Source organism: Nansenia antarctica (assembly GCF_963989245.1).
Source record: "Nansenia antarctica genome assembly, chromosome: 1".
Taxonomy (NCBI): Eukaryota; Metazoa; Chordata; class Actinopteri; order Argentiniformes; family Microstomatidae; genus Nansenia; species Nansenia antarctica.
Genome location: NC_137674.1, coordinates 26,393,969 through 26,421,507, shown reverse-complemented (window position 1 = coordinate 26,421,507; position 27,539 = coordinate 26,393,969). Strand labels below are relative to the sequence as shown.

Here is a 27,539-nt window from a genome sequence, read left to right as displayed (position 1 = left end):
GATGGAATGGATCAATCTATTGAGGATTTCTCTTTTTTTTAAATCTTAAATGCGTTGTGTCGTCTCTATAGATCAGGTGTGCAGCATACACGATTTGACAAGGAATAGAGATCCAACACAGGTCGTAATGTTCCACCAAGGTACCTCCTGACCTTAGCCTGATACTCTTGTTAAGAGAGAGAGAAAGAGTGTGTGTGTGTATGTGTGTGTGTGTGTGTGTGTGTGTGTGTGTGTGTGTGTGTGTGTGTGTGTGTGTGTGTGTGTGTGTGTGTGTGTGTGTGTGTATGTGTGTGTGTGAGTGACATGAGAATATATCAGAATCCAACAAGGTCAACTAAGATTTGTAATTGATTTTTATTGTAACAGCAAGAATTCAATAAATTATCAGTCACACAATACAGTAATACACGTAAATGACTTATATAAACGTAAGTCACATCAACTTATTTTTAAGAATTTAAATTCAAAATGCAGTAGCATACTTCAGCATACAGTACTTGTGTAAAAGCAACTGAAAGCAAGAACAGTGAACACATGTGAGTTGGATCACAGTAAACTGAATGTAAAACCACAGCACAGTTATGATATGATGCAGCACAGTTATGATCAGGAAGTACAGTAGGTGGAGTTTGTGGACATAATTTAAAAAGATATACATCTTGATGTACAGTATAACAATGACACATTATTACAGACTAAAATCAAAATATACATCCTGATGTTTTTCAAAATTACACAGTATAACTGTCATGTAAAAGTAACTGTGTTGAAAATAAAACATGAATAAAACATGTGAATGCACACAGATAGTATGAGATATTTACAGCACACAATATTCCTTATGATTTGTTATGGTGCATTGACCACAGCATCCATAGCAGTAATGGATATCTATCCAAATCTAACTACAGTACAACATAGTTTATATAGGCCTATGGGGTGCTAGCAGTATGAATGGACTTTATTGTCATTGCTACAGTACAGGTACCAAACAACGAAATTTAGGGGGGGGGGGGGCAAGACTTACCCCTGCCCATAGCTAGTGCAGGCATTGCAAGCTAACCTTACCACCCGCATAATTCCTTCGAGAATAGGTTGCTTACCGTGAGTGTGTTCTCCACACTGCCTGTAAGTGTAGCTGCTAAAACGTATTTCAACTTGGCGGCACGAGACAGGTCTATGGAGCAGCAGCAGAGTTTAGCCGACAGGAAGATAGCTCACGTTAGCTCATGCATCATGTGATGATCCAGGGTGAAATAGATTCAAGGCACAACAGAAAATGTGTTATGCCTACTTGCAGATGACTTGGATGAGATGTAGACCCCCCCCCCTCCCTAGGCTAAAGTTACTCAAGGTCTTCATCCCCAGTGTTACTCCTGTCCCTCTCTGGATCCTGAAGTTGATGGATTTTGATATGGCTACTTTTTGGCAGATTGCTGAAAGACATTAAAACAGCACAGAAAAATCATCAAGATCAAATACTCAAATCAAAGTGTACGCACCGTTTCCAAGCAGGACATTTTAATATAACTTTTCTCACAAATGCAGATGGAAATTGGACATTGAGTTCTTACAGACATATGCCATTAGGATCAATTGTCTTGGTATGGGAATGTTAATGTCTGCAGACTAAAAAAGGTTACCTGGTGCTGAGGGGGGTGATGAAGACGAACTGACGAAGATGTTGCCGTTCTGACAGCTCCAGGAGGAGATCCAATGAGATCCGACGGTTGTGCATATCCTTTGTATAACAGGAAGTTCATTATTTGGCTATGGTAAATGGTAAATGGACTGACTTATATAGCGCCTTTATCCAAAGCACTTTATAACGGCCTCTCATTCACCCATTCACACACACATTCACACACCAATGGCGGCAAAGCTTCCATGTAAGTCCAGCCCACTCACTGGGAGCAATTTGGGGTTCAGTGTCTTGCCCAAGGACACTTCGACATGTGGCCAGCCGGGGCTCGAACCACCGATCTGCCAACCTTGCGATCGTTAGACGGCGGCTCTACCTCCTGCGCCACAGCCGCCCCTATGGTCATCTTTAACTTTGAAACGTATGATTTGAGGAAACATGCATTGAACTCAAATAGGATTCAGCCAAATCGTAAGCTTAGAATTATAAGGTTATATCTCCATTTAGGGTAGTTCAGAGATATTGAGCGTCAAAGTTTTTACATTCCATTATGTTTTGTGAGATGGAACCTTTGTATTTTTTTAATTACTAAAAATAATAAACACCTAATGGATCAGATTATGTAAAAAACTCAATTTTGACAAAAATGGAGATAGAACCTTATAATTCTAACGTCACGATATGGCTGCTTCTGGGTGCTGAGAGCAGAGTGGAGTTTACATAGTTTACATAGTTTACATGGTTTACATAGTGTTGACGGTCTTTAAATCTGCAGTCAGGTATGTGAAAGAAAAAGAAAATAATAAAAATAAAAAATAAATAAAAAAAGGTTTAGAAGAAGGTGATAGGGAGAAGGTTTTTCCTTCTATCAGTGGCCCCGGGCCCGAGCTAGATTACTCTTCCTGCAACGAATGGTGGATTGCTGATTCACATGCTTAGTATTCAAATGTATTGATTGTAAGTCGCTTTGGAATAAGGCGTCTGCTAAATGCCAAAAATGTAAATGTAAATCAAAGGCAGCTTACCATGTAGACGTCAAACTCGTCCAGGCACCTGAAGGGCGACTCGGTGATCTCCCACAGGGACAGGATGAAGCAGACGGTGGAGAAGGAGCGCTCCCCGCCAGAGAGGGACCGCATGTCACTCATGATGTCATCCTCCCGGCCTGGCGGCTTCACCTGCACACGCATGTTCAGTTAGATCAGGAACGCCACAACAGACAAAAGCCTAATAATAATAATAATAATAATAATAATAATAATGTTTTATTTGTATAGCGCTTTTCCTGCAAACGTTGCAGCTCAAAGTGCTCCAATCATGATATAATCATAATTTAATTATTTAGTCATTTAAAGGCAATATTAAAAAGATAGGTTTTTAGTCTTGACCTGAACATATGTGCTGAGGTTGCATCCCTAATGTAAACTGGCAGTGAAGACACAATCTGGGTGCATAAAATGAGAATGCAGCCTCACCAAATCTCTTCTTTTGTATGTGGTACACAGAGAAAACCAGCGTCAGAAGACCTGAGAGCTCATTTTAATTAATTAATTAATTAATTTTGCCATTTAGCAGACGCTTTTAATCCAAAGCGATTTACAATTACGAATTACAGGGACATTCCCCCTGGAGTAACTGAGGGCTAAGTGCCTTACTCAAGGACACACTAGTAGTGGTGTGGTTTCAGGCGGGATTTGAACTCACAACCTTCCGATCACAAGTCCAACTCACTATCCACTACTAGACCATCACTACCCCCAGCTCTATTGGGCTGATATGCTAGCAGAAAGTCTTTCAGATATTCTGGTGCTGTGCCAGTGAGAGCTTTATAAACAAGCAGAAGGCTCTTGAAATCTATTCTGAACTTAACAGGAAGCCAGTGTAGAGTTTCTAAAATAGGAGTTATATGAGCTTGTCTGCTTGTTTTGGTTAAAACTCTCACTGCTGCGTTTTGGACTAATTGCAGCTGGATGCAAAATAGACTTATGGGGAACTAAAACATGTTGTACAGTTTTGATCAAATATACTCAATATATTGATATAATGAATGCATTTCATTATGATGAAGATGTAATAAAAGAGGAGGATTAACACACATACCGAGATTGAAAGAGTCTCATTGTTGTGATCAAACATCATAGACCCACAGCAGTTCATCTTTATCAGGAAATTATTAAAGTACAACTTGCATCTTACAGAAAGGGACCTATATTAGAAAGCCAAAAACAGAGGGAAAAGCAGTTATACAGTTTTTAATATACAAAACAATTTAGACAATGGTGTTTACTTTCTTAACATTATTTTTTTTAGCACTGATGACTTATAAAATGTGGTGTCTTTATAATTGGACTGCCCTTTTTTGTGGGGCGGAAGAGTCGCCGTCTAATGATCACAAGGTTGGCAGATCAGCGGTTCGAGCCCCGGCTGGCCACATGTTGAAGTGTCCTTGGGCAAGACACTGAACCCCAAAATTGCTCTCAGTGAGCGGGCCAGCACCTTGCATGGAAGCTTGCTGCCATTGGTGTGTGGATGTGTGTGTGAATGGGTGAATGAGAGGCCGTTGTAAAGCGCTTTGGAGCAGCTTTGGAGCAGCAAAAAAGGCGCTATATAAGTGCAGTCCAATTACCATTTTAAATACATCAAATTATTGACAGTTACCTCCGCATTATCTTGTAGCGGCTCTGCCTGTCAGACATGATGTTGTCAAGGCGATCGATGAACCTCTTCAGATCCTTCACCTGGCTGGACTTGTCTTTGTAGTTCGCCAGGGCCTCTGCATACTCTCTAACGAGGAGACAAGGACAGTATACAACTTATATTACAACTTAAATATCAAAGTGATGTATGCATTTAAACCAACACAACAGTTGTAATAGCCCTATTTACCGGTATTTATATTTTCACAAGCTGCACCCCGCCTCAGGAACTCTCTCCCTCAACCACTCAGAGACTCACCCTCACTCTCCACTTTTAAATCCCACCTCAAAACCTACCTGTTCTCCCATGCTTACAACCTCCCCTACCCCTACCCATCTCCCCTAACCCTGCCACACCCCCTCCCCCCCGGACATGCTTCCAACCTCCCCTACCCCTAACCATCTCCCCTAACCCGGCCACCCCCCCTCCCCCCCTGGACATGCATGCCACCCCCCCTCCCCCCCTGGACATGCATACAACCTCCCCTACACCTAACCATCTCCCCTAACCCCCCCCCCCCCCCCCCTCCCCGTTCGTTAACTCTGTGTTCTATGTGCCCATGTTATCTGTTGCTTGTTGTTTCTGTGTTTTTCGTTTCTCCCATATTGTCAGCGTCTTTGAGCCTCGGAAAAGCGCTATATAAATTGAATGAATTATTATTATTATTATTATTATTATTATTATTAATCCAAACCGCTTTCCGGGTGTGTTTCCAGAAAGCAATCCTAGACTAATTGAATTCAGTCCAAGACTCTTAATTAAGCTTAATTAATCTGTGTCCTGGAAACTACCCCAACAAGACAGAAACCTGTTACTGCTAGTGTAAATTCATCATCTTCATCATCTTTTAAAAATTATTTTTAAAAATGCATCGATTGGATTGATGCATATTCCTGTTTGTAAGTAAGTAAGTAAGTAAAGCTTTATTTATATAATGCCTTTCATACATGAAATGCAACTCAAAGCACTTTACAATCAATGATTACAAGAAGGGGGGATGGGGGAGGGGAAACGAGACAACAGTAGGGGAGGGGTGAGGGAAGGGAGGGGAGGGAGGGGTTACAACCCTCCACTTCTCCCACGAGTCCATCACGTATCCCGCCGCGAAAGTGCCATCCGGGCAAACAGGTTCGCCGTATCCTGAGTTTCTTGTAGAATTATTTTTGTCAATTGTGTTGAGAGACCAGCTTATCAATTCCATGTTTGTAGTTTCGAAAACACTGTGCAAAACTCCGGAGGCAGAAAGCAGACAAGACAAGAGGTGGTGGGAGGGTATAGAAGGAGCGAAAAGTGTGCAAGTTTGTACCTGACCACCTTCTCCTGGTCGCCATGGCTGCCCTCCTGCAGACTGATCCTCTTCCTCAGCCGTGTGATCTCCGTGTCTAGGCTCTTCGCACTGCGGTCGACGTCCTGACGCTCTGGACTGATCTCTTTGGCTTTCTCCACAACCTCCTGTCAACCATTTCATATTTAAATACGACAGATTTAGAATGATAGTGCATGAACAGTCATCTCCAAGGGAAAAGCTGTTATACTGTTTTTAATATACAAAACAATTCAGACAATGGTGTTTATTATTTTTTTTTTATTCTGATGACTTATAAAATGTGGTGTCTTTATAATTGGACTGCCCTTTTAAAACCCATCTGTTCACCAAGGCCTTTGGCCCCTAGTCACTGTGTCAGTTTTGCTTTGTTTGTTTTCTGTTTTGTCTGTCTGATCATTCCCTTAGAATTGTAAAGCGTCCTTGGGATTTTTGAAAGGCGCTATATAAATTAAAGTTAATTATTATTATTATTATTATTATTATTATTATCTCAAGACAATGTTGTCACCTTTTCATATCGTCAAAATAAAATGCAGATTGAAGATAACTAGAGCACATGGAGGACACTTCAATTGATAAAAGGTTTCTTGGCAAACATGCTCAAGTTCTATATTGTTCAGTGAGCGGACTATGTTACCTGGACCATCTCTGCTTTCAGACTAAGGTCACTTCTCATAGCTTGGATGGTGTCCTGATGATCCTTCAGCCTCTTCTCCAGGATCTTCAGGTTTCGTTCATGTTTGCTACACTCAGTCTCCACCTTCGCCTCTTCTTCCTGTCACAAGTCAACAACAATCCACACTTTTACTGACCTTTAACCCTTTGGTTGGAAGTTATGTTCCCTATGTTCATGTTATTAATCAAAGCAACCGATGTAAGTTTGAAAGCTAGCTACGTCTCTGAAGTGTGTACAGTTTGAAGTGTGACACTTCAACTATTTCAGTATGGATAACTTAATTATATCAGACAACTGAATAATAATGTGTGTAACATTTTCTATTATGAACTGATCGAGTAATAGCATATCTCCGTTTAGGGTAGTAGAGATATTGAGCGTCAAAGTTTTTACATTCCATTATGTTTTGTGAGATGGAACCGTTGTATTTTATTAATTACTAACAAGAAAATGTCAACATTTTAAAAATAACACCACGCAGGCATTAATAAACACCTAATGGATCAGATTATGTAAAAAAACTCAATTTTGACCAAAAATGGAGATAGAACCTTATAATTCTAACGTCACAAGTTTCATAGCAGGCACTCACAACATTCTTACCTTCAGGGGCTCCATCTCTTCAGAAAGCTGCTCTATTCGGTTTCTCACATCAGCATATTTGCAATCAATATCCACTGCCATTTTCTCACTCGTGTCCAGTTCTTTATTTGCTTCATCCACATTTTGTTTTTCAGATTCAATCTTCAGCAGGTTCTCTTGGGCCACTTCCTCCTATAATGTTTTATGAATATACAATTTTTTCAGTTCATTCTAAACATGCAACAAATAATAGATAAACAAATAAACAGGCTACAAAGAGCCACATGATTGTGACAGTTGAGGAACAATACGAATCTCTGAAAACATCGTAACTGGACATTTTAGCTTTTAGTGGGATGGATTAAAAAACTCACCAAGGAGTTGATGTCATCAGTCTGCTCCTCCTCGACGTTCTCCAGCTCCGTTAAACTTGCCTTGACCTGATTCACAGTAGCCTACATCGAAACGACAGGTAAGTATATGCAGATACTATAAATATGAAATGTCATACATCACTCAGAGATGCAACAGATAACATGCAGCACCAACACACAGGAAACGATCACGGTATAAGTACAGTCATAGACAAAACTATTGGCACCCCTGCACTTCTGTCAGATAATGCACCACTTCTCCCAGATAATGCACCACTTCTCCCAGAGAATTGTTGCAATTACAAATGCTTTGGTATTCACATACTCCTGGAACAACACAAAAACGCAGAGTAAAAAAGCCAAAACAAATAGTAAAAAAAACATTGTATTTCAAGCATGTAATGCTCCTATAATTTGTATTTAAACACACCTGTGGCAAGTTACAATTGCTGGCAATGTGGAAATCACACTTGCAACCAGTGTTGAGAAATTGAGAAAAGTGTTGAGAAATTGAGAAAAAGTTGTAGCATGGAGAAACAAAAGAAGAGCCCAGAATTGTCTGAGGATTTGAAAAACTAAATTGTGGAAAAACATCTAGACAATCTCAAGTCCATCTCCAGAGATCTTAATGTTCCTCTGTCCACTGTGCGCAACGTCATCAAGATGTTTACAATCCATGGCACTGCAGCTAACCTCCCTGGATGCGGACGGGGAAAAAAAAGATTGCAACGAAGGATTGTTCAAATGGTGGATAAAAAAACCTCAATCAACTTCCAAACAAATTTCAAGCTGACCTGCAGACACAGGGTACAACAGTGTCAGCTCGCACTATCCGTCGCAATCTGAATTAAATGGCACGCTATGGTAGGAGACCCAAGAGGACCCTACTGCTGACACAGAGACTTAAAAAAGCCTGAGTGGAGTTGGAGTGAACAGAAACTGGGGAAGCCTAAATCATTCTGGGAGAACATTCTGTGGACAGATGAGACCAAAATAAAGATTTTTTTTGGTAAAGCACATCATTGTCCTGTTTACAGAAAACTAAATGAGGCCTTCAAAGAAAAGGACACAGTCCCTACAGTCAAACATGGTGGAGGTTCACAGATGTTTTGGGGTTGCTTTGCTGCTTCTGGCACCGGATGCCTTGACTGTGTGCATGGTATCAAGAAATCTGAAGACTACCAAAGAATTCTGGGGCGCAATGTAGTGTAGCCTAGGGTCAGAAAGCTGGGTCTCCGTCAGAGGTCATGGGTCATCCAGCAGGACAATGACCCAAAGCATACTTTAAAAAGCACCCAGAAATGGCTTAAGACAAAGCGTTGGAGAGTTCTGAAGTGGCCAGAAGTGGTGCATTATCTGATACAAGCACTAGTGGTGCAACACATTACCAGGGTCTTCTTCAGGGTCATGATGGTGCTGTGCAGCCGGCCCTCCATGCGGTGGATGTCCTCTGTGACAGAGCTCAGGTGCAGCTGAAACCTGTTGAGTTGAGCCATGTAGTTCTCCAGCTCTGATTCCACCATGCTGTCAAACACCAAAGAAATCCATATACTATATCAATAGGGAACTTATATGTGACACAGTCTGATCGTTTGGTCCGCATATCGGTAACCAATCAAAATGTTTGGACTTTTCTTTTGAAACACGGAACTACGTTTCAACGTTGTTGAGAATCACAACACAAACTCGCTAGTCAAGCCAAAATACTCAATGGATTGGGTGAGTAATCCCCACTGCTACCTAGTTAACTATAACACTACTTTACATTCTTAGCAGGCTCACAAAACTAAAACAAAATGCTGCTTTAATTTCTTATTCACTTACCTAATTTCTGTCTCCAAGTCTCCACTGAGGTACTTAGCCATGCTGAAGTCTGGGGTGTAGTAGCGGTTTGTGTAAACCTGGTCTCCATCAGCGGTGAAAGCCTCCCGGCAGTTTTTGGGGGGCCGGCTTTGCTGCATCACCCTCCTGGCCACATCTTTTTCCTCCAATCAAAACAGACTCAGAGATATTAGTCTACATCCAAATATGTTAAAAGTTCAAACCATCGTCATTTTGTACTTGGGACACATGCAACGCGCAAAGATACTTGATCAAAGATCCTGATACGACTGGTGGATTGATGATTCACTTGCTTAGTCAAATGTATTGATTGTAAGTCGCTTTGGAATAAGGCGTCTGCTAAATGCCAAAAATGTAATGTAAATGTTTATGAGAAACTCACTTTGATGATCAGAATTGTCTCTATGCCCCTCATGTCAACCAGACAGTTGGTGATCACTGGGTTGGCTATGATAAGGGTGTCCAGCACTGACGGGTAGTCGGGGTGATGCACTCCCCTGGAACACAAGAACCAAACAGAATATATAGATAGTTATACAACAGTTAGTTCCGACCAAGTCATTTGATTGGATTTGATTGGACAAGAGGCATTCCATGAGTGCTGATATACAGTATAACAGCACTGGGACTTTTAACTGTATGTATCACTCCGCCGCACAGATGTTCTACTAAATGACCGTTAATTACTACATGTTTGTGTTCAGGTTACTAGGCAACAGTCCATTTGAAGTTCTGTTGCGGAAGTATTTTTTGTTTATTTTTATGATTCAATTAACAAACAAATCATAATCTGTTGTCGCTTATTACTGTTAACTAATAAATGGCGCTGTAGAACTGTTGTATAAAAGCAATATCACACTCGAGATCGTGCTGTTATACTGAATATCAGCACGGCTGTGATTGTCTTCAAAATGAGGTTTACTGTCTTATACTATAAAAACAAGATATTGGGCAACATAAACAAAAACTTCCCAAGCAGTCTATAAAGTTTGTCCAATACCAATTAACCAAAACATACAGTGGCTATCGAAGGTCAACACACCCCTTCACCTTTTCCACATTTTGTTGTGTTATATAGACTCAATTTAAAATGGATTGAATAAATAAAAATTGGCATCAATCCACACACAATACCCCATAATGACAAAGTGAAAACAAGTTTTTAGAAATGTCTGCAAACTTATTAAAATTGAAACACAAGAAATACCTCATGTGCATAAGTCGTCATACCCTTTGCTATGACACTCAATAAGTTGAATGTAGTCCATCTTAATGCAAGGATAATAGTTAATGTAATTTTGGAATCAATATCTGTTATATAGGGTCTCTGATTGTTAATGACATTTTAGCTTTTTAGCTAATTTTAAGAGTGTCATAGCAAATGGTGTGAAGGCTTATGCACATGAGGTATTTCTGTGTTTCAATTCGAATACATTTGCAGGAATTTCTAAAAACTTGCTTTCACTTTGTCATTATGGGGTATTGTGGGTAGATTGATGCCGATTTTTATTTATTTAATCCATTTTAAATTGAGTCTATATAACACAACAAAATGTGGAAAAGGTGAAGGGGTGTGTTGACCTTCGATAGCCACTGTAGGTATAAATCTTGGTGCTCACCGGTCTCTGACATTGTACACACTGTCTGTGTAAAGGCTGACAATGATCTGCGGCCTACTGCCCTTAGGGTAGAAGTGAGACATCAGCTCCTGCAGGACGGCCTCGTCCCTGTAATTGTCACAGCAAAAGGTTTTCATGAAGCTTCGCAAACAGCTCTCCACCGCCACCGCTAAGGAGGGATCCTTCAAGTTGATGCATGCACCTGCAGGAAGAAACATGCAGATGCAATGTTAAACGTTAACAATTTGTATTATAAGAGTTAAAATGTTTGTAAAGAACGTCTAAATAATATGTTTGTAGACGCCGATTAACATAATGTTTTTTCAGTGTACTGTCATTGAGATGGTTTATCAGTAAAGTTGTAATGGAAGAGAATTTAGCCATTTTAACCGACAGAGTGAAATTAAAATGTCACCTATTGGGCCGATAGGTTTCTTGATAAATTGTCCTTTGATGTGCGCTTTATTAATGGTGTCCAGCAGGTCAGGCATATGATCTCCAAACCTCTTTAGCTTATTGGATCGACTGGCTAGGAGCTGGTTCTTCCTCTTCAGTTTGGACTCAAAAGAGACCTGGATATTCTTCTCCTCCAGTCTAGCATTAAAACAACACTTTTCATGTCAATCACATTTGTTAGGCCACATGTGCTGTTCTACTTTGTGCTTTGTAGTCTATTCTTAACTTGGAGGGACGACAACAATTACATGGCACATTATAGTATTGGACTTTTGCAGAAAATAACCTAGCTAGACTATTTTTGCTATGGTCTTCAAAGTGACTCACTACACCACTTCAACATTAAGACTCAACACACTATGAGATGTGGTTCTAAAGTAGCTAGTGGGGTATACTGCATGTGTACTGTAGGTGCCTGTCGCACTACAGTTTCAGGGGCAAATGTCATGCATCTCTGACCAAACAGTAACAGGCAAACTGGTGAGGTTACATTCAAGAATAAGAAATAAAGTGTTTACCGTAGCTTCTCCAGCTCCTCCTTCCCCTTGAACAGTGCCTGTTGTTTGTCTTTGATCTCCTGATTGAGCGACGTACACTCAGCCTCGTGCTTCTCAAGCCGTTCTCTCAGAGTCGATATGTTCTGCAGTCGCATCGTGTGCTCTGCCTCTGCCTCAGTGTTCAGACTCCCACTGTTGGACGGGGTCAAAGGTTATTTCAACCATAGTCAAAATTACAAGAATGTGATTGGGCACAACTTTCAGTACAGTACTACCATTATAAGACCACAGCGCATGGATTTATCATGTCTATTATAGCATCACACTATACAGTAACAGTGTACAGTGTAGCTTTCAAACATTGAGTAATGCTTCCTAAATAACACTTACCATTCTTTCACTTTGTTAATTCTTTCCTGAAGAAGGCTCTGTTCTTTCTCTGATTGTTTCAGTTTGTTCTGAGCACGAAAGTAAACCACCTGACAAGAGTTTTTGAATAGAAGGTAAAAACTCAAACAAACTGTTACGTTTTAGATGTCCTGTGAATACGTTACTAACGGCTAATCGTGATCTTAGAATGATAAGGTTCTATCTCCGTCTAGGGTAGTTCAGAGATATTGAGTGTCAAACCTTTTACATTCCATTATGTTTTGTGAGATGGAACATTTGCATTTTATTAATTACTAACTCAAAAATGTCAACATTTTAAAAATAACACCACACAGGCATTAATAAACACCTAATGGTCAGATTATGTAAAAAAACTAAATTTTGACAAAAATGGAGATAGAACCTTAGAATTCTAACGTCATGTAATGTGAGACACTGTGTTGACCCTGTAAAGCAGCCTGGGACGCTTCATACCTCCTGTTCCTTGTGAGCTTTACTCTTTGCCTTGACTTGCTCTTTCAACTTCCGACTGTCCTCTGACAGAGACTCTTCCTCCTCTCTCAAAGTGTCGAGCTTCTGCTGGACTTCCTGGAGTTTCTGCTCAGCTAGCGTGACTTTATGCTGGGCAGGAGGGAAGGGGGGGCGGAGGAGAAGGTTAGGGCTAGGATTAGGGTGAGGGTTAGTTAACTGAAGGGGGAGCGGAGGAGAAGGTTAGGGCGAGGATTAGGGTGAGGGTTAGTTAACTGAAGGGGGAGCGGAGGAGAAGGTTAGGGCGAGGATTAGGGTGAGGGTTAGTTAACTGAAGGGGGAGCGGAGGAGAAGGTTAGGGCGAGGATTAGGGTGAGGGTTAGTTAACTGAAGGGGGAGCGGAGGAGAAGGTTAGGGCTAGGATTAGGGTGAGGGTTAGTTCACTGGGTTAGTTGTTACACAGATCATGCTTCGAAGAGCATGCATTATAATTTGAAACACTAATTACTGACAGTATCAATCAAAAGTGAACATTGATAACATAAATACACAAATAACTAAACATTGATTGATATTGATATTCTACCCAAAAATACCTGACAGAGCTGAAGGTTATCTTCATGTTTATGTTTATTTTCCTCTGTTTCGATCTCTTCGTGTAATAGTTCAACGAGCCGCTCCTTTTCTCTGACCTGAAATGGCATTGCAAATAAACATTATTCAAAGAATTTAAAAAGTGTTGTATTTGTGTCACTGGTAAATGTCCAACATAGGACAACATACCAAACACCATGCCATCTTTTTCTTCAGGTCCTCCAAAGTTGCCTTCATCTCACCAAGGGATGCCATGTTTTCATACTTCTCTTTCTTCTGCAGAAACTCCTGTTTGAGGTCCTTGAGACACTGAAACCAAATCATACATTTCACTAAATCAATGAACAACTGCAAAAAGTGCCAATTGCCTCTACTATGACACACTACTGTGCAAATCAAACACCCACCAAGATGCAGTCCAAAAACTGCTATCTAGCTACAACCATTTAATTCACAGTCATTGGTATTTAACATTGAAACATACACAGCACATTTGTAATGGTTTAAAAGGACCCCAAAATATTTTAAATATCAGAGATAGAGTTGAAAGCATAGTCATGGCTGTCAGTTTTCTATTTTGTTGTTTCTAATGCTGATGAGTAAAAATGTCTAGATATAATATAGAACACTTAAGTGTAAGACAGGAATATACAGTATGGTTTGACCAAATGGGTTGAATGTAATGTCGTGAGCTTAGAATTATACGGTTCTATCTCCGTTTAGGGTAGTTCAGAGATATGGAGCGTCAAAGTTTTTACATTCCATTATGTTTTGTGAGATGGAACCTTTGTATTTTATTAATTACTAACTCAAAAATTTCAACATTTTAAAAATAACACCACACAGGCATTAATAAACATCTAATGGATCAGATTATGTAAAAAACAACATTTTGACCAAAAATGGAGATAGAACCTTATAATTCTAACGTCACGATGTGGTGTTTTATTTTCGTTGACATGAACCGATGAAGCAGTTCAATGAAGATAATATACTGCATTTCCATTCAGTAGTATTACCTCCTCTTGTCTCTCGACCTGCTCTCGCGTCACTGCCTTAGTCTGCTTGATGTGGATGTAATCCCTCTTCATCTGCTCCAGTAGAGTCGCCTTCATGAAGAACTGGACATAACGTACCCACACAGAATTAGATTAATACACAGAAAACAATTTTGATTTTTTTTTCAAAGACAGTTTGAAAAAAATGCTTCTTTTTTTTCGCCTCAAACTCCCTCCCTCCCCCTATCCCCCCCTCTCAACGTTGTAACGTATGACACTTTTTTATTCATTTATTTTTTTATTCTCCCTCCCTCCCTCCCTCCCTCCCTCCCTCTACCCCCCCCCCCCCCCCCCCCCCCCCTCCTTCAAAGACAGTTGCTGGGAGGGGGGGGAAGAACCACAGAAGTTATATGAATCAAATTCCAACTGTACCTTATACTTATCTCCTTCACTTTTCGAATGCAGAAACTGTTTACTCATTTCTTGGTTAAGAATTGAGACGGGGTTATCCACCTGTGATGTACAGTAAACAGCTCAGGAGATTTTCAATAACGGACATCCGTGCAAGTAGTAAAAGTTTTCCATACAACCAAAAGATTGACATCCAGTTTGACACATCGACATACCTGGATGTTGAAGTGGTCTAAAATTGATGTCAATTCCTCCTTTCTATTCGAAATTAACTGCCCTGGAATACAAGGTAAATAATCGAGACGTAGAACACATTAATTGCAAAAAGGATAGATGGATGAATGAATAATAGACAGACCAACCGCCAACAGTCGAACAACTTATATTTCAGGCACAAATTACCTGTTTTACTTTTCAGCCGACATGTCCGACAACCATCACTCGATATCCGCTGCTCAATGATAATGCAGTCTCCGTACAAACCCCCTTTGTACGCATCAAGTCCTCTGTTCCGCAGTTTTACTGTGACAGTTGCTGTGCTAGAGACAATTTATCCAATTAAACATCATTCTATCATTTTGGTCATCCATCTCATAAGAGGCAGTCTTTACAATTATCATAAAACAATTGTTTATGAGGTATTGGCATGATTGACTCTCATTTGACACACTATAATACTACACTGTAACTTACTTTTCTCCATTCTTCACAAAACCCTTCAAAGATGCTCCTCTGTTTGTAATGGTGGCCTTTCCACCAAGACCCACAATAAGCGCTGTCAGGATAGCACTTTTCCCACCTAAAAAGCAAATAATTTCACATCATTGGATAGATATTTACAGTATCATAATAGATGCAATAGCTGGTTCACTTTTAATCATAAGATGAATTCAGAATACATGACTAAAGGTAATTACATTAACTGGACTGTTCCTTTCGAGTCGAGTCTCAATATGGAACATTATTTTATAACATCTAGTTGTCTGTATTACTGGAGTTATGGTAAATGTTGTGGATGGGATATAGGAGTAAGACCAGGCATAAACAACGAACAATAGACGAGACCATATCTTTATGATTAGCCAAATATTACAAAATGACACTCTCTTACTTCCATTGTTACCAACAATGAAGTTCACATTGGGTCCGAACTGGAATGGACCAAGCAAATGGTGACACATGAAATTCTTTATGGTGATGTTTTCGATGACACCAATATCTCCCAGACCCTTAAAGATATTGAGAAAACAACAATGCAATCATAAGAACGTTGAAGGCAATTGCAAATGAATCCCTAGTAGTAACCACATTATTCACGAGAGCCACTGACCGTAGGAGATGTTGAGTGGTCATTGAAAAATGGTCCATCATGGTCTACCCTCTCATCTTCTTCCTGAGTAGGCAATGCTTCCACTTTACGGTTCTTGATGGGTGTCGCTTCACAAAGAACTCTGCCTCTTCTCTTATTCATTCCAACAGTTTTCTGGAAAAAAAAGAAAGAAAAACATCTGTGATATTAGTGATAGTAGTTTATACCATGTAGCTCTGTGGAGACACATAATAACTTGGAGTTCATCAGTGATATTAGAAGGCTACAGCCTACGTTGCACATGTGTCTAGTCAGGAAGCCATGAATACTGATATTGTTGACACATCGTTCCTGCAAGCATCAGGTGTGTGAGTGACAGCTTTAATAAACATTGACACGTCTTAACGGGTTTGCATTGTGTATCTTGAGTTTCCAGGTTCCATCCACGACATAATATAATGCATGGGCGAATTCTTTCGTCGACATAATAAAAGATTGCAAGGTCAGTGAGTGCAAAAGTTCAAGAGGATCAGCATTTAGAGCTCAGTTTCGCTCCATTTCATGACTCTCTCGTGGGAGAATGACATGAAATCTCGCATTCTCTCTCGCATTACGCTAATTTAGACTGCTGTACGTTTGAAAATCAGCTATGCAAAGTATATTTAGGATATATTTGAGGGGCAGACAAAAAAAAGATTATTGAGCATACGCACCCGTGTCAGTCGCTGACTTCCTGGAGAAACATGTTGTGAAATGTGTGGGTGTGTCTTAGCACAGTTTGTAAACGAGGAACTAAAGCCATTTTGGCTTACCTGATTACATTTCGCTATCTCTTCTACCATTTGGTGGCCCAGGGCTTCCACGAAACAGGTCATGTCACGTGCCTGTCTAGAACTTTGACTGAGGTATTTGGGCTGCATTCAGAACCGCAAAACAGGTGCACGTGTCCACCTCTACCAACGTCCGCGTTGCTACATAGAACAAAAAGAAGCCAAATGTAATAAAGGTGACGCAATGCCGATTCCAACCATTGCGGCCCGTTGTGTCTCATTGACACACTTCATTTCTGAATTATGGAACGTTTCAATTAACGAATAAGCCCTACCTGTCACGAACACCCCTTCCTTCACCCAACCAAATTCCAATTCATTAGTGTGCAGAGTGTGGCGGCGGGAAGGTCCACAGCAGGCACCAAACAATGCAGATGGAGTTCCAGAGACGTGCGTACAACATCAAACTTGGTGAGGAATTATTTTGCAGTTTGTTACATGAATTTGGGCTTTGTGTAAGTCCGTGTTTTTGTGCTATGTCTTGTCTGCCACTATTGATATTATAAATTTAGCAGAGTATGTTGCGCAGTCGTGTTTTAGGCCCTATACTATTTGGGAGAGAACAGACTAATTCAACAATACATGATTAGGGTTAGGGTGAGCCTTCTGCTCGGCTGCTCCCAGGCTTCGGAATGCTCTCCCTGACCACCTAAGGGCACCACAGTCTGTGGATGCTTTTAAACGAGGCCTTAAAACCCACCTTTTATTAGCCTTTTAATTGAAAATGTTTATTGTTTTATCTTCTTGTTTTTAATTGTAGCACTTTGAGATGTCTTATGTAAAGTGCTTTTACAAATAAAATGTATTATTATTATTAATTCGATTTGTCTGAAAGAGGAGCAATCTTCTTTGTGGTAGTCTTTTTGTGTTTTTTCTTGGCTACACTGAATGTGATTCTCCTGCATAGAAGACCCAAGCCTTACAAGAGTGTGATTCCATATCACCTATGCCACATAATGCCACCCCTCCTAAATTTCGTTGTTTGGTACCTGTACTGTAGCAATGACAATAAAGTCCATTCATTCATTCATTCATTCATTCATTCATTCATAACTAGATGTATTTCTGTTTGTAGTGTACAAACTCGGACTCAGCATAAATATTCCCAGCAGCAAATCTCAAGTCTAATAGTATATATATATAAAATACTGTATTTTAAAAATGTGTTTCGACAACAGCATGTTTGGATACTGGATTCTGATTGGCTAGAGACAGTGGTAAATACCTCAACAACCCAAAGTTCAGACCGCATTTCCAGTATCAATGCGCCTCCCAAGAACACCTGTGCTGACCTACAATGCAATCGTTGATCTTGTTTATGGGACTATATTCTGTGGCGGAAGGATATGTATTCTGAAACGATTAATGATTGTAAATACATGAATTTAATGTTACAACTGTGTATTTATTTTTAATATTATGTGGTGGCTGTTGTAGAAAAGCAATTTACCATTCAAGGGTGGGGGTTGTGGACTCATTTACCACTGTACAGGGTTTTCCGACTCCAGAACCCCCTTCCTCTCATGGTAAATTGCTTTCTTGAACACCAGTTCAAACTATCACCACCATGTCCTTGTCTGAGCTGTGGTTTTCTTTTTACAGGTGAATTGTAGAACTCCTATTGAAAATGTGTTCAATTCCTGGACTACCATCACCAGGAACAGAAGTAATGGTACACATTACACGGGTAAATCTAAATCCTCTTTGTTCTCTAGTGGAAATTTGGGGTAACTTCAATCAAGGAAGGAGTAATGCTTATTATCAGCATGTGAAAAAGGAAATTCAGATTCCCAGACTGAAGTTTTCTGAATCTGAGGGAAATCACGGAGGCTTGTGTCTAGTTCATCTGAACGAAACCTGGCACAGAGCTAGGATCATATCAAGGAATGGAAACAATTATAATGTATTTCTCATTGATGAGGGGAGAGCACATATCACTAACAGTAGCACCTTAGCATGGGGTCAGAATGACTGTTTTCTCTTGCCTCCTGAGGTGGAATTCTGTGTTCTTGCCAATGTTTCCCGCCTTTCCCATGCAGACAGATTGACCTCAGAGTTTTTGAAATCTTTTTACGGTGCAACTGTTAGTGGGTATGTTCAGGATGTATTGATGCCAGATAGAACCATCCTCCTTCACATTCCAGTTATTTCCAAATATATGTATGAAGCTGGATTTGCCATACTGGTACCCACTGACCAATTTAAACTCCTTGTGTTATCCTCTTTACAATCACCAAAGGGGGAAGCAGAGGCATACTCTTCAAAGGCACATAACCAGAAGGCTCCTGGGAATGAAAATGAAAAGTCCCAACAATACTTGTACCCAGAATTGCAAACGGAAATTGTCGTGACTGTGGAAGTCACGGAGGTGATAAATCCACAGCGTATTTTCTGTAAACTCTCAATTTTTTCGCAAGAGTTGAAGAAATTATCTGAGCAGATTCAAGAACATTATGAAGAAAGATCAGCTTCTCTCAAGGAAAGACCATGGGCCGCAGGTGCTCCATGTGCAGCTAGAGGGCACAACAGCAAGTGGTTTCGATCTGTACTGCAGCAGGATATTCCGTCTGAGGGCGTTGTCGAAGTACTACATGTTGATTATGGAAAGACAGCCTTTGTTCAAGTGGGTGACATCAGACCCTTGGATGCCAAGTTCCTCCGACTGCCAGTTGTAACTTATCTTTGCTCCCTCCATAGCATAAAGGACAAAGGCATTGGATGGAGAGTGAGTCAAATTGATTATCTGAAGTCTGTACTCATGCGCAAGACTCTCATCGCCAGATTTGAATACTATGACATCACAGAGGGTATCTACCATGTAACACTCTACGGAAAAGACAATGTGAACATCAACCTCCTTTTTGGAGAGGAGAAATGCATCTTGGAGTCAGAGTTTCACGATGATTCCAGTGTCCACAATGGCACAGCTGTGTCCACCAAATCTCTCAAAACACTTGGATCGGATTATCAGAACCCATGTTCTCCCACGAGAGAATTACAAGGCACTGGGTGTCTCTCTCCACGCTCGTCCTCTACAACAGAAAATATCCTTGATGTGCATCTATTCCCAAAAGGGAGTTGTGTTGAGGTGAAACTATCTTGTATTGAGAATCCAGCAAAATTCTGGTGCCAAATGGCAGAAAATACGGACAGTCTTATGCTCCTCATGAAAGACATGCAAGACCACTATGCTTCACCTCATCCCCAGCAGCCTGTCGAATCCATTTGTGTTGCACGTCATCCAGATAATGGCATGTGGTATAGGGCATGTGTAGTTGCAAAGCATCAGTCTCCTCTAGTAGAGGTGAGGTTTGTGGATTATGGTTACACAAGGATGGTCCCACTGCAACATATGCGTTCCATCCATCCAGATTTTCTCAGACTGAAAGCCCAGGCCTTCCAGTGTTGCTTGCCCAATCTACTCAATCCGTCCGGACCTGCCCCAGCTGCATGGAGTGATATCGCCTCAGCAGAGTTCCATTATTTTATAGATTCTGCAGTTTCCTCAAATGTAGGCTTGAGATGCATCATAAATGCAGTCACGTATGACTCCCAAGGTGTGGTGCTAAATGTGGTAGATATTGAAACTCCATTTCAGAGCGCATGCAAGCTATTGGTTCAGAAAGAAAGGAATGCTCCAGCTCATTTGAAAAAGTATTTACTTTTTCCTGTATTGCCTGAAGATTGTGCAGTGGTCTCTGTTTTTGAGCCTGACCCATACAATTACTCTGCACATAATATTGAAGTGTCTGGAACAGAGTCGGTGTGGATATCATGTGCCAAAGGTGTTGGCAAGTTTTATGGCCAACTTGGAAGAAATGCTCATGTGATTAAAGAACTTGCAGAAAAGGTGCAGCAGTTATGCCACCAGCCACAGAGCACAGACTTTCCTCTTGTGCTTGAAACTGCCTGCTTTGCTAAATACACTGATAACCAGTGGTACAGAGGTCAATTAAAAGCAACTCATCCAAACCTTCAGGTGCACTTTGTGGATTATGGCGATATACGTGAAGTGAATCATTCAGACATTCTTCCATTTCCTGTTGAAGCAAACATTGTAAGGTCAGTTCCTGTGCAAGCCATCCCATTAGAATTGTTCAATGTTCCAGCGGATGTATCTCATGAGGTCAACAGCTGGTTCGGACATCATGCCACTGGCCATTCCTTTACCATCTCAGTGGTGGCAAAAGACTCAAGTGGAAAGCTAATAGTTGAACTTTATGATGGAACAGTCAATGTCAATATGATTGTCAGAGAGAAATGGAAAAAGGAGATACTAAAACACGGTTTAGTCCGAGGGACTGTCAATACAGTTCTGACACAACAGCCTTCTTGGGTCTCCAAGCAACAGACATCTTCAAAGCTCATTGAAGAAAAGAATCCAGTATCACAGAGTTGGGGTGTGGGAAGAACAATGGAAAATGTGTCTCAGCAAAGGAGCACAAGAAAAGTTGGACAGTCAACTTCTGAAATCTCACTATTGGAGAATAAACCTGGAGGGAAGGCTATGACTGACCATGGTATTGCTAAAATCTTAGACCTTGCAAAGGCTGAATATAAATGTTCCACACAAGACCCAACCCATTTGTGTCAACCACTAGGTGAAGTTCAAATCAGTGCAACTCTAAGATCTAAGCCAAGTATTGCAAGTTCTCTATTGGATTATACTGAAGACGGTCCTGCAGTCAGCATGTCAAGGCAACAGATGGATTCTTACCCTCCATTAGAGTCTGGTGTTGAAGAGGCAATATGTTTTGATGATCTTGTAGAAGACTGCCCAAGTGGTTCTAATGTGTCAATAGAGAGCTTACCCAAACTTAAAAACCTTCCCTCAAAATCCATAAGGCCAGGTTTGGTAACGGATGTCTATATTTCAGAGTGCAACAGTCCATCAAGTTTCTTTGTTCAATTAGTAGAGGATGAAGATGATTTGTTCTCTCTTACAGAAAGACTAAATGCTGGTAAAACTGGTGATGATGCACATGTTAGCATAGCCCATCTGCAGCAAGGTGATGTGGTGAATTCAGAGTTTCCAGATGATAGTTCCTGGTACCGCGCAGTTGTTTTAGAGACAAACGGAGAAGAGATGGTACATGTGCAATACATAGACTTTGGAAATGAAGCAACAGTGTCTTCCCTCAAGGTTGTCAAGCTCGACACGCAGTCTCTGGAACTCCCGAGACTAAGCATTCATTGTTCTCTAAGTGGACTCTCTGACATTAGTGCCAAAGTCTTGGAGCAGGAAGTGGTTTGTCAGTTTAAAAAAGTTGCCGGTGATGGTGGTGAGAAGAAATTGACATGCAACTTCATTAAAGAGACTGGATCAGTGTGGGAGGTCTGTCTGATAGACCAAAACATCGTAGTAGCAGATTTATTAAAGCTATGCTCAAATGTAGAGGCTCCCCGGCTTGATATCAATGACCCCCAAAACCCAAACTCCGGAGAGGTACCCTCTCAGATGGAGACGGACAGAGAGCAAACTGTTCCTTTGCAATTCAGGAAAACTGCTATTTTACTAGGACAGTCTGTAGATATGCATGCGTCCTCCATTACTGGGCCACAGCATTTCTGGTGTCAGTATGCAAACAACAAGGAGCTTAACAAAATAGCTCAAGTTTCTCAGGAAATTGGAAACACTGAAGAGGGCATGATTTGCATGGCCACACTGAACCCTGGAAGTCCATGTCTGGCTCTCTTTGCAGAGGACAAGCTATGGTATAGAGCTCAGATAATTCGGAAAGCGGGTGATGTTTTCACTGTTGTGTTTATGGATTATGGAAATGAATCTGAGGTGGATCTCAAGGCCTTGAAATCCATTCCACTTACGCTATTGGAGAGCACCCCTCAGGCGTTTTTGTGTTCATTGGAAGGATTTGAGGAGGGCACCTGGGATGACAGCGCTGTAGATGTATTCTATGAGCTTTTGGTTGATAAACCACTGAAAGTGACAGGTCTTAAAATGGATTACAATGCTGAGTACCTCATTCCACAGTATAAAGTGGAAATTGAGTGTGAGGAACTGGTCTTGAATGAACTGATGAAAAAATACTGGAAAATCTCCACTCCTGAAGATACCAAAGCCAAGGAAAGTGTACTTTCCAATGATGATCCAAGCCATTCAGTTTCAGAATGTGAAGATAGAGGGCAAAAGCATTCCAGGGAGAATCCAAAGGACAATATGGAGGCAGTGTTTGATTCCGGTTAGTATATACTGTATACAGTTTATCTAGGCAAGTGTCTTGTTTAAAAACGTTTACTTTACCCAGACCCGCGTTCAGTGTTCATAAATGCGATATTTATTTCAAGGCATCTCATTACCCGATCGCTACCCATTAAACATAGTCATTACAACCATTAGGAAGCTATTAGGAAGCTTGGTTGCTACATACTGGACCTTTTAATGCAATGTAATTAGAGCAATTACATAATTACTACACACACACACACACTATCTATAGAGGCAACTTAATGTAAAGTGTGACCAAGTTTGAGTGTAATTTTTGTGTATAGTTATTACAATTACTCTTTCATTCCATTCAGATTTCTCAACCTCTATTGGCATAAAGTTGGACAATGAGAATGCCGGACCTGGAGTGACCCACCACGTCTTTTGAGGAAACGGTATACATCTGAAAAACAACTGAGATCTCAGCTTGTAATGTGTTACTAGACTGTAATTGTTTTTCAAGGGTAACTACACATTGCAATTAGTATACCACAGTGCATGTTTGTGCCCTCCCAGACATCGGTAGCGGGCAAATGAAGCAAAGGATTAAATGAATTAATTGGGCTGACATTGGTCTTCTGGAGTATCAGCAACAAGACAGTAGAGGGGTTGAAGGGTGGTACTATATTGGGGAGACTAGATATAACACATGTCCCCCCTGCATTAAGCAGACCCCTCCCCCCCCCCCCCCCCACACACACACACACACACACACACACATAATATTTGTTCCTTAACCTTCTCTTTAGGAAAGAGGAGAGAACAGTCAGCCAATGAAAGAGGAGGACCTCATAAGCCTTATTGACGACGTTCTGCGGGACGACAATAAAAACAACGACGGCTACATAGACTACGCAGAGTTCGCTAAGTCGCTGGAGTAGAGGAGAAACGCTGCCTACCTGCTGAGGGCAGGTCTCAGTGCACTTAACAACACCCCTTTCTCAAAATAACGCCAGTGTTTAATTTGCCTCAGCCGGTGTTTGTGACTTAATGTTTGACAGCATTGTTACCGATACTGTGATTAGATTGTTATTGCAGAAACTGCCAAATCTGTCTACTGTTCTTACAGCTCTTGGTGAAATGAATATTGCGCAAGCATTTACTAATAACTGTTGTCCATTGCTCTATGAAAGCCAATATGATGGACGAAAAGATTCATAATGTGAGTCTATCATGCTTGACCGTTGATCATAACAACATATGAAGGTAAACTGTAAGCATTTGTTGCATTTTGTAAATTGGATGTTTGAGAACATGGACAATGGTACATGGTACATATTTGAATACATGTTAAATACAAATTAAAAAACAACTAAATAAAAAACAAATGAATGTGAAATGTTACTTGTACAATCGTGTTGTCCTGTTGTGTCTGCCGTAGCTGCTTTTCCGGGTTCAGAGCACCGCTGGCGTCCGCGTTGCGACTGCCGCTTCTGTTTCTCTGTCCTGTCTTTTTGTGTCCTGTCTTAAAGTGTCTATAGTTTCTTGTTTTCAACGTCTACCTTGTTTTGTGTGCCCGCCTTCCCCCAAAAGTCTCCTCTTTTTCTTTTCTTTTCCAAGTATTTTTCACTTTATATTTATTTAATTTTTTCACCGACCTCCGCTGCTTTCCCCCCCCGCCATCTCCCGCCTCTCACTGCCTCCACTACCGGACTACAGTATTCACCGCCACCACTAACCCCATCACTGGATAACTAACTCCCACTGGATTCACACTTCTCGACACCATCGTTCCTGTCCCCCGGCTCTGTGTTGCTGACCGACCCGCTGCGCGCCGCTCTCAGACAACGCTAGCCTGGCCGTGCTGTGCTACTACCCTCGTCCTGGGAGGTAGCCACCACTCCCTCCCCAGTTTGGGGGTTGCCATCTCCGCAGGTGAGTGTCAGTCCTTCCCAACCTTCACTCACTACTGCGGGATTTGGTCGCTGGCACGGCTAGGCTGGCCGGCCGTGCGGGTTCAGTCCCAAGCTAGCAATACAAATGACAACAACAACAACAACACCACGCTGCCACTCTGGTTCACTGCCATGTTTACACAACTCACTGCCCACCAACTACTAGTCACTCCCAACCTATCCACTGAACTACTCCCACCTGTACTCTGGTTTCATCTCCAACTTGGACTCACCCTCCTGCTGCTCCTATCGTTTTGCCCTAGACTCCCGCCCATCTCACCTACCCCCCACCTCCCTCTGCCCTTCTCTCGTCTCACCTATACTGCCACTGACCTTCACTCACTGAACCATAACCATTGCCTCACTGCTGCTGCTGCCACCGCCGCCACCAAGTCAGGCATTCTCCGCCGCCGCCGCTACATCCACCGAGGCTCCCAGCAACATCGACACCGGACTCTACACCACCCTGAAGGCACAAACATCCCCTCATTCTGGACTAACTCTCGCTCACCTGTCATCACCACACACCGCACCGCTGACCCCTCAAACCTCCGCTCTCTCCCCCCTGCTCCCCCATCCATCTCCCTTGCACTGTTGAACACTCGCTCTCTCTCCAACAAATCCCCTGTCATATCTGAACTGATACTGGACAACAACCTGGACATACTTCTCACTGAAACCTGGCAACAACCCTCGGACTACTACTCACTCAACCAGGCCACCCCCCCTAATTACACCTACATCGCTAAACCCCGCCTCTCTAAGCGAGGGGGTGGTCTCGCTGCTCTCCACAAACACACCCTAACTGTACTGGACCTCAACCTCCCACCCATGTCATCCTTCGAATACCTCGCCTTTTCACTCCCCAACTCCATAACTGCACTCCTACTCTACCGCCCACCGAAGCCACACCCCACTTTTTTTTCTGACCTCTGAACTCCTCACCATTGCCTCTTCCCTTTCTACCCGTCTCTTACTCACTGGTGACTTTAATATCCATGTCGACCAACCCAACTCCAACCTCACCTCTGACTTCCTCTCTCTCCTTGATTGTTTCCACCTCACCCAGCACATCAACTTCCCCACCCATGTAAAAAGCCACACACTCGACCTTGTCTGCTCTGCCTCCCTACCCATATCCAACCCCCACCCTCTTTCATTCCCACTCTCTGACCACCACTGCATCCTCTTCTCTGCCCCCCTGCCCCTACCGCGCCACCCCATCAAACGCACCATCTCTTTCCGTAACATAAAATCTGTCAACCCACTCCCTCTATCTCAGTCCATATCTTCTGCCCTCCCCACTGACTCCACTCCCACCAACCCGGAAGACTATGCCACCATGCTCAACTCCATTCTCTCTGACTCCCTTGACTCACTGGCCCCCTTGAAAACCATCACTGTCTCCTTCACCACCTCCTCCCCCTGGTACACCCCTGAACTACGCACCATGAAACAGACCGGCCGCCAACTAGAACGACTCCACAATAAAACCCACCTCACTGTCCATGCCGAAGCCTACAAGCAACATATCTCCTCCTACCGTGACGCACTCCAAGCTGCCAAATCTGCCTACTACTCCACCCTCATCAACACCACCAATCGAAACCCCCGCACCCTCTTCTCCACTGTCAAGACACTACTCCAACCCCCGGACAACAACACAACTTCCTCCCCTGATCTCTGCAACTCCTTTCGCCACGCCTTCAACAGCAAGATCGCCCACATCAACAGCTCATTGACTGCCTCCATCTCCAACTCCACCACCCCCGCCCCCCCTGCTGTCACCTTCCCCCCTCCTGATTACCCTCCCCCTACTCCTCTCACTACTTTCTCCCCTGTTGACTCCTCCCTCATCACTATCATCACCGCCTCCAAAACAACCACCTGCTCCCTCGACCCCCTCCCTACCACCCTGACCAAGGCCTGCCTCCCTGCCCTCATCCCCCACCTCACTGCCCTCTTCAATCAGTCACTATCCCAAGGCCACGTTCCCTCAAGCTACAAACTTGCCGCTGTCACCCCCATTCAAAAAGCCCACTCTTGACCCAGCCAACCTCTCCAACTACCGCCCCATCTCCAACCTACCATTCTTTTCCAAAACCCTAGAGCGCGCTGTCGCTGCCCAACTTCACTCCCACCTCCAATCCAACAAACTGTATGAACCCCTTCAATCTGGCTTCCGCCCACATCACAGCACTGAAACAGCCCTGGTCAAAGTAATCAATGATCTCCTCACCTCTGCAGACTCCGGTGCCCTCAACATCCTAGTTCTACTAGACCTGAGCGCAGCCTTCGACACAGTGTCCCACTCCATCCTCCTTCAAAGGCTGCGCCAACTGGGTGTTGAGGGCACCGCCCTGGACTGGCTCACCTCCTACCTCACCAACAGACAACAGTTCATCTCCCTCTCCGGTCACACCTCCTCCTCCTCCTCTGTCACCCAGGGGGTCCCACAAGGCTCAGTCCTCGGCCCCCTGCTCTTCCTCTGCTACACACTCCCCCTCGGTCACATCATCCGCCAATTCAACCTGGACTTCCACTGCTACGCCGATGACACCCAGATTTACATCACCACAAACTCCACCCAGAACCCACCCCTCAGTCACATCGAAAACTGCATTTCAGCAATAAAAACCTGGCTCACACACAACTTCCTCAAACTCAACAGTGAAAAGACCGAAGTCATCCTCATCGGCACCAAAT

The 27,539-nt window shown here is 42.4% G+C and overlaps 2 protein-coding genes across 2 annotated transcripts; one reads left to right on the top strand and one right to left on the bottom strand.

The window, feature by feature from the left end:
* Positions 1–399: 399 nt before the first annotated feature.
* Positions 400–16,034, bottom strand: smc6 (structural maintenance of chromosomes 6). Its single transcript, XM_080532083.1, has 26 exons — positions 15,904–16,034; positions 15,685–15,802; positions 15,267–15,372; positions 14,976–15,112; positions 14,789–14,850; positions 14,595–14,675; positions 14,184–14,285; positions 13,354–13,473; positions 13,167–13,262; positions 12,577–12,723; positions 12,103–12,191; positions 11,734–11,904; positions 11,175–11,353; positions 10,760–10,961; positions 9,523–9,637; positions 9,123–9,283; positions 8,687–8,822; positions 7,299–7,379; positions 6,946–7,116; positions 6,304–6,441; positions 5,646–5,791; positions 4,301–4,426; positions 3,743–3,848; positions 2,668–2,820; positions 1,644–1,741; positions 400–1,436 (listed from the first exon to the last, which is right to left on the bottom strand). The coding sequence occupies exons 2-26, from the start codon at positions 15,752–15,754 to the stop codon at positions 1,346–1,348; spliced, it is 3,084 nt and encodes a 1,027-aa protein (XP_080388209.1). The 5' UTR covers positions 15,755–15,802; positions 15,904–16,034; the 3' UTR covers positions 400–1,345.
* A 2,305-nt stretch (positions 16,035–18,339) lies between these two features.
* tdrd6b (tudor domain containing 6b) lies at positions 18,340–23,769 on the top strand (the record flags this gene model as incomplete). The annotated part of the gene is made up of 6 exons (XM_080544843.1): positions 18,340–18,399; positions 18,952–20,366; positions 21,936–22,047; positions 22,276–22,912; positions 23,253–23,333; positions 23,688–23,769. The coding sequence occupies 5 exons, from the start codon at positions 18,340–18,342 to the stop codon at positions 23,324–23,326; spliced, it is 2,298 nt and encodes a 765-aa protein (XP_080400969.1). The 3' UTR covers positions 23,327–23,333; positions 23,688–23,769.
* Between the last annotated feature and the right edge of the window lie 3,770 nt (positions 23,770–27,539).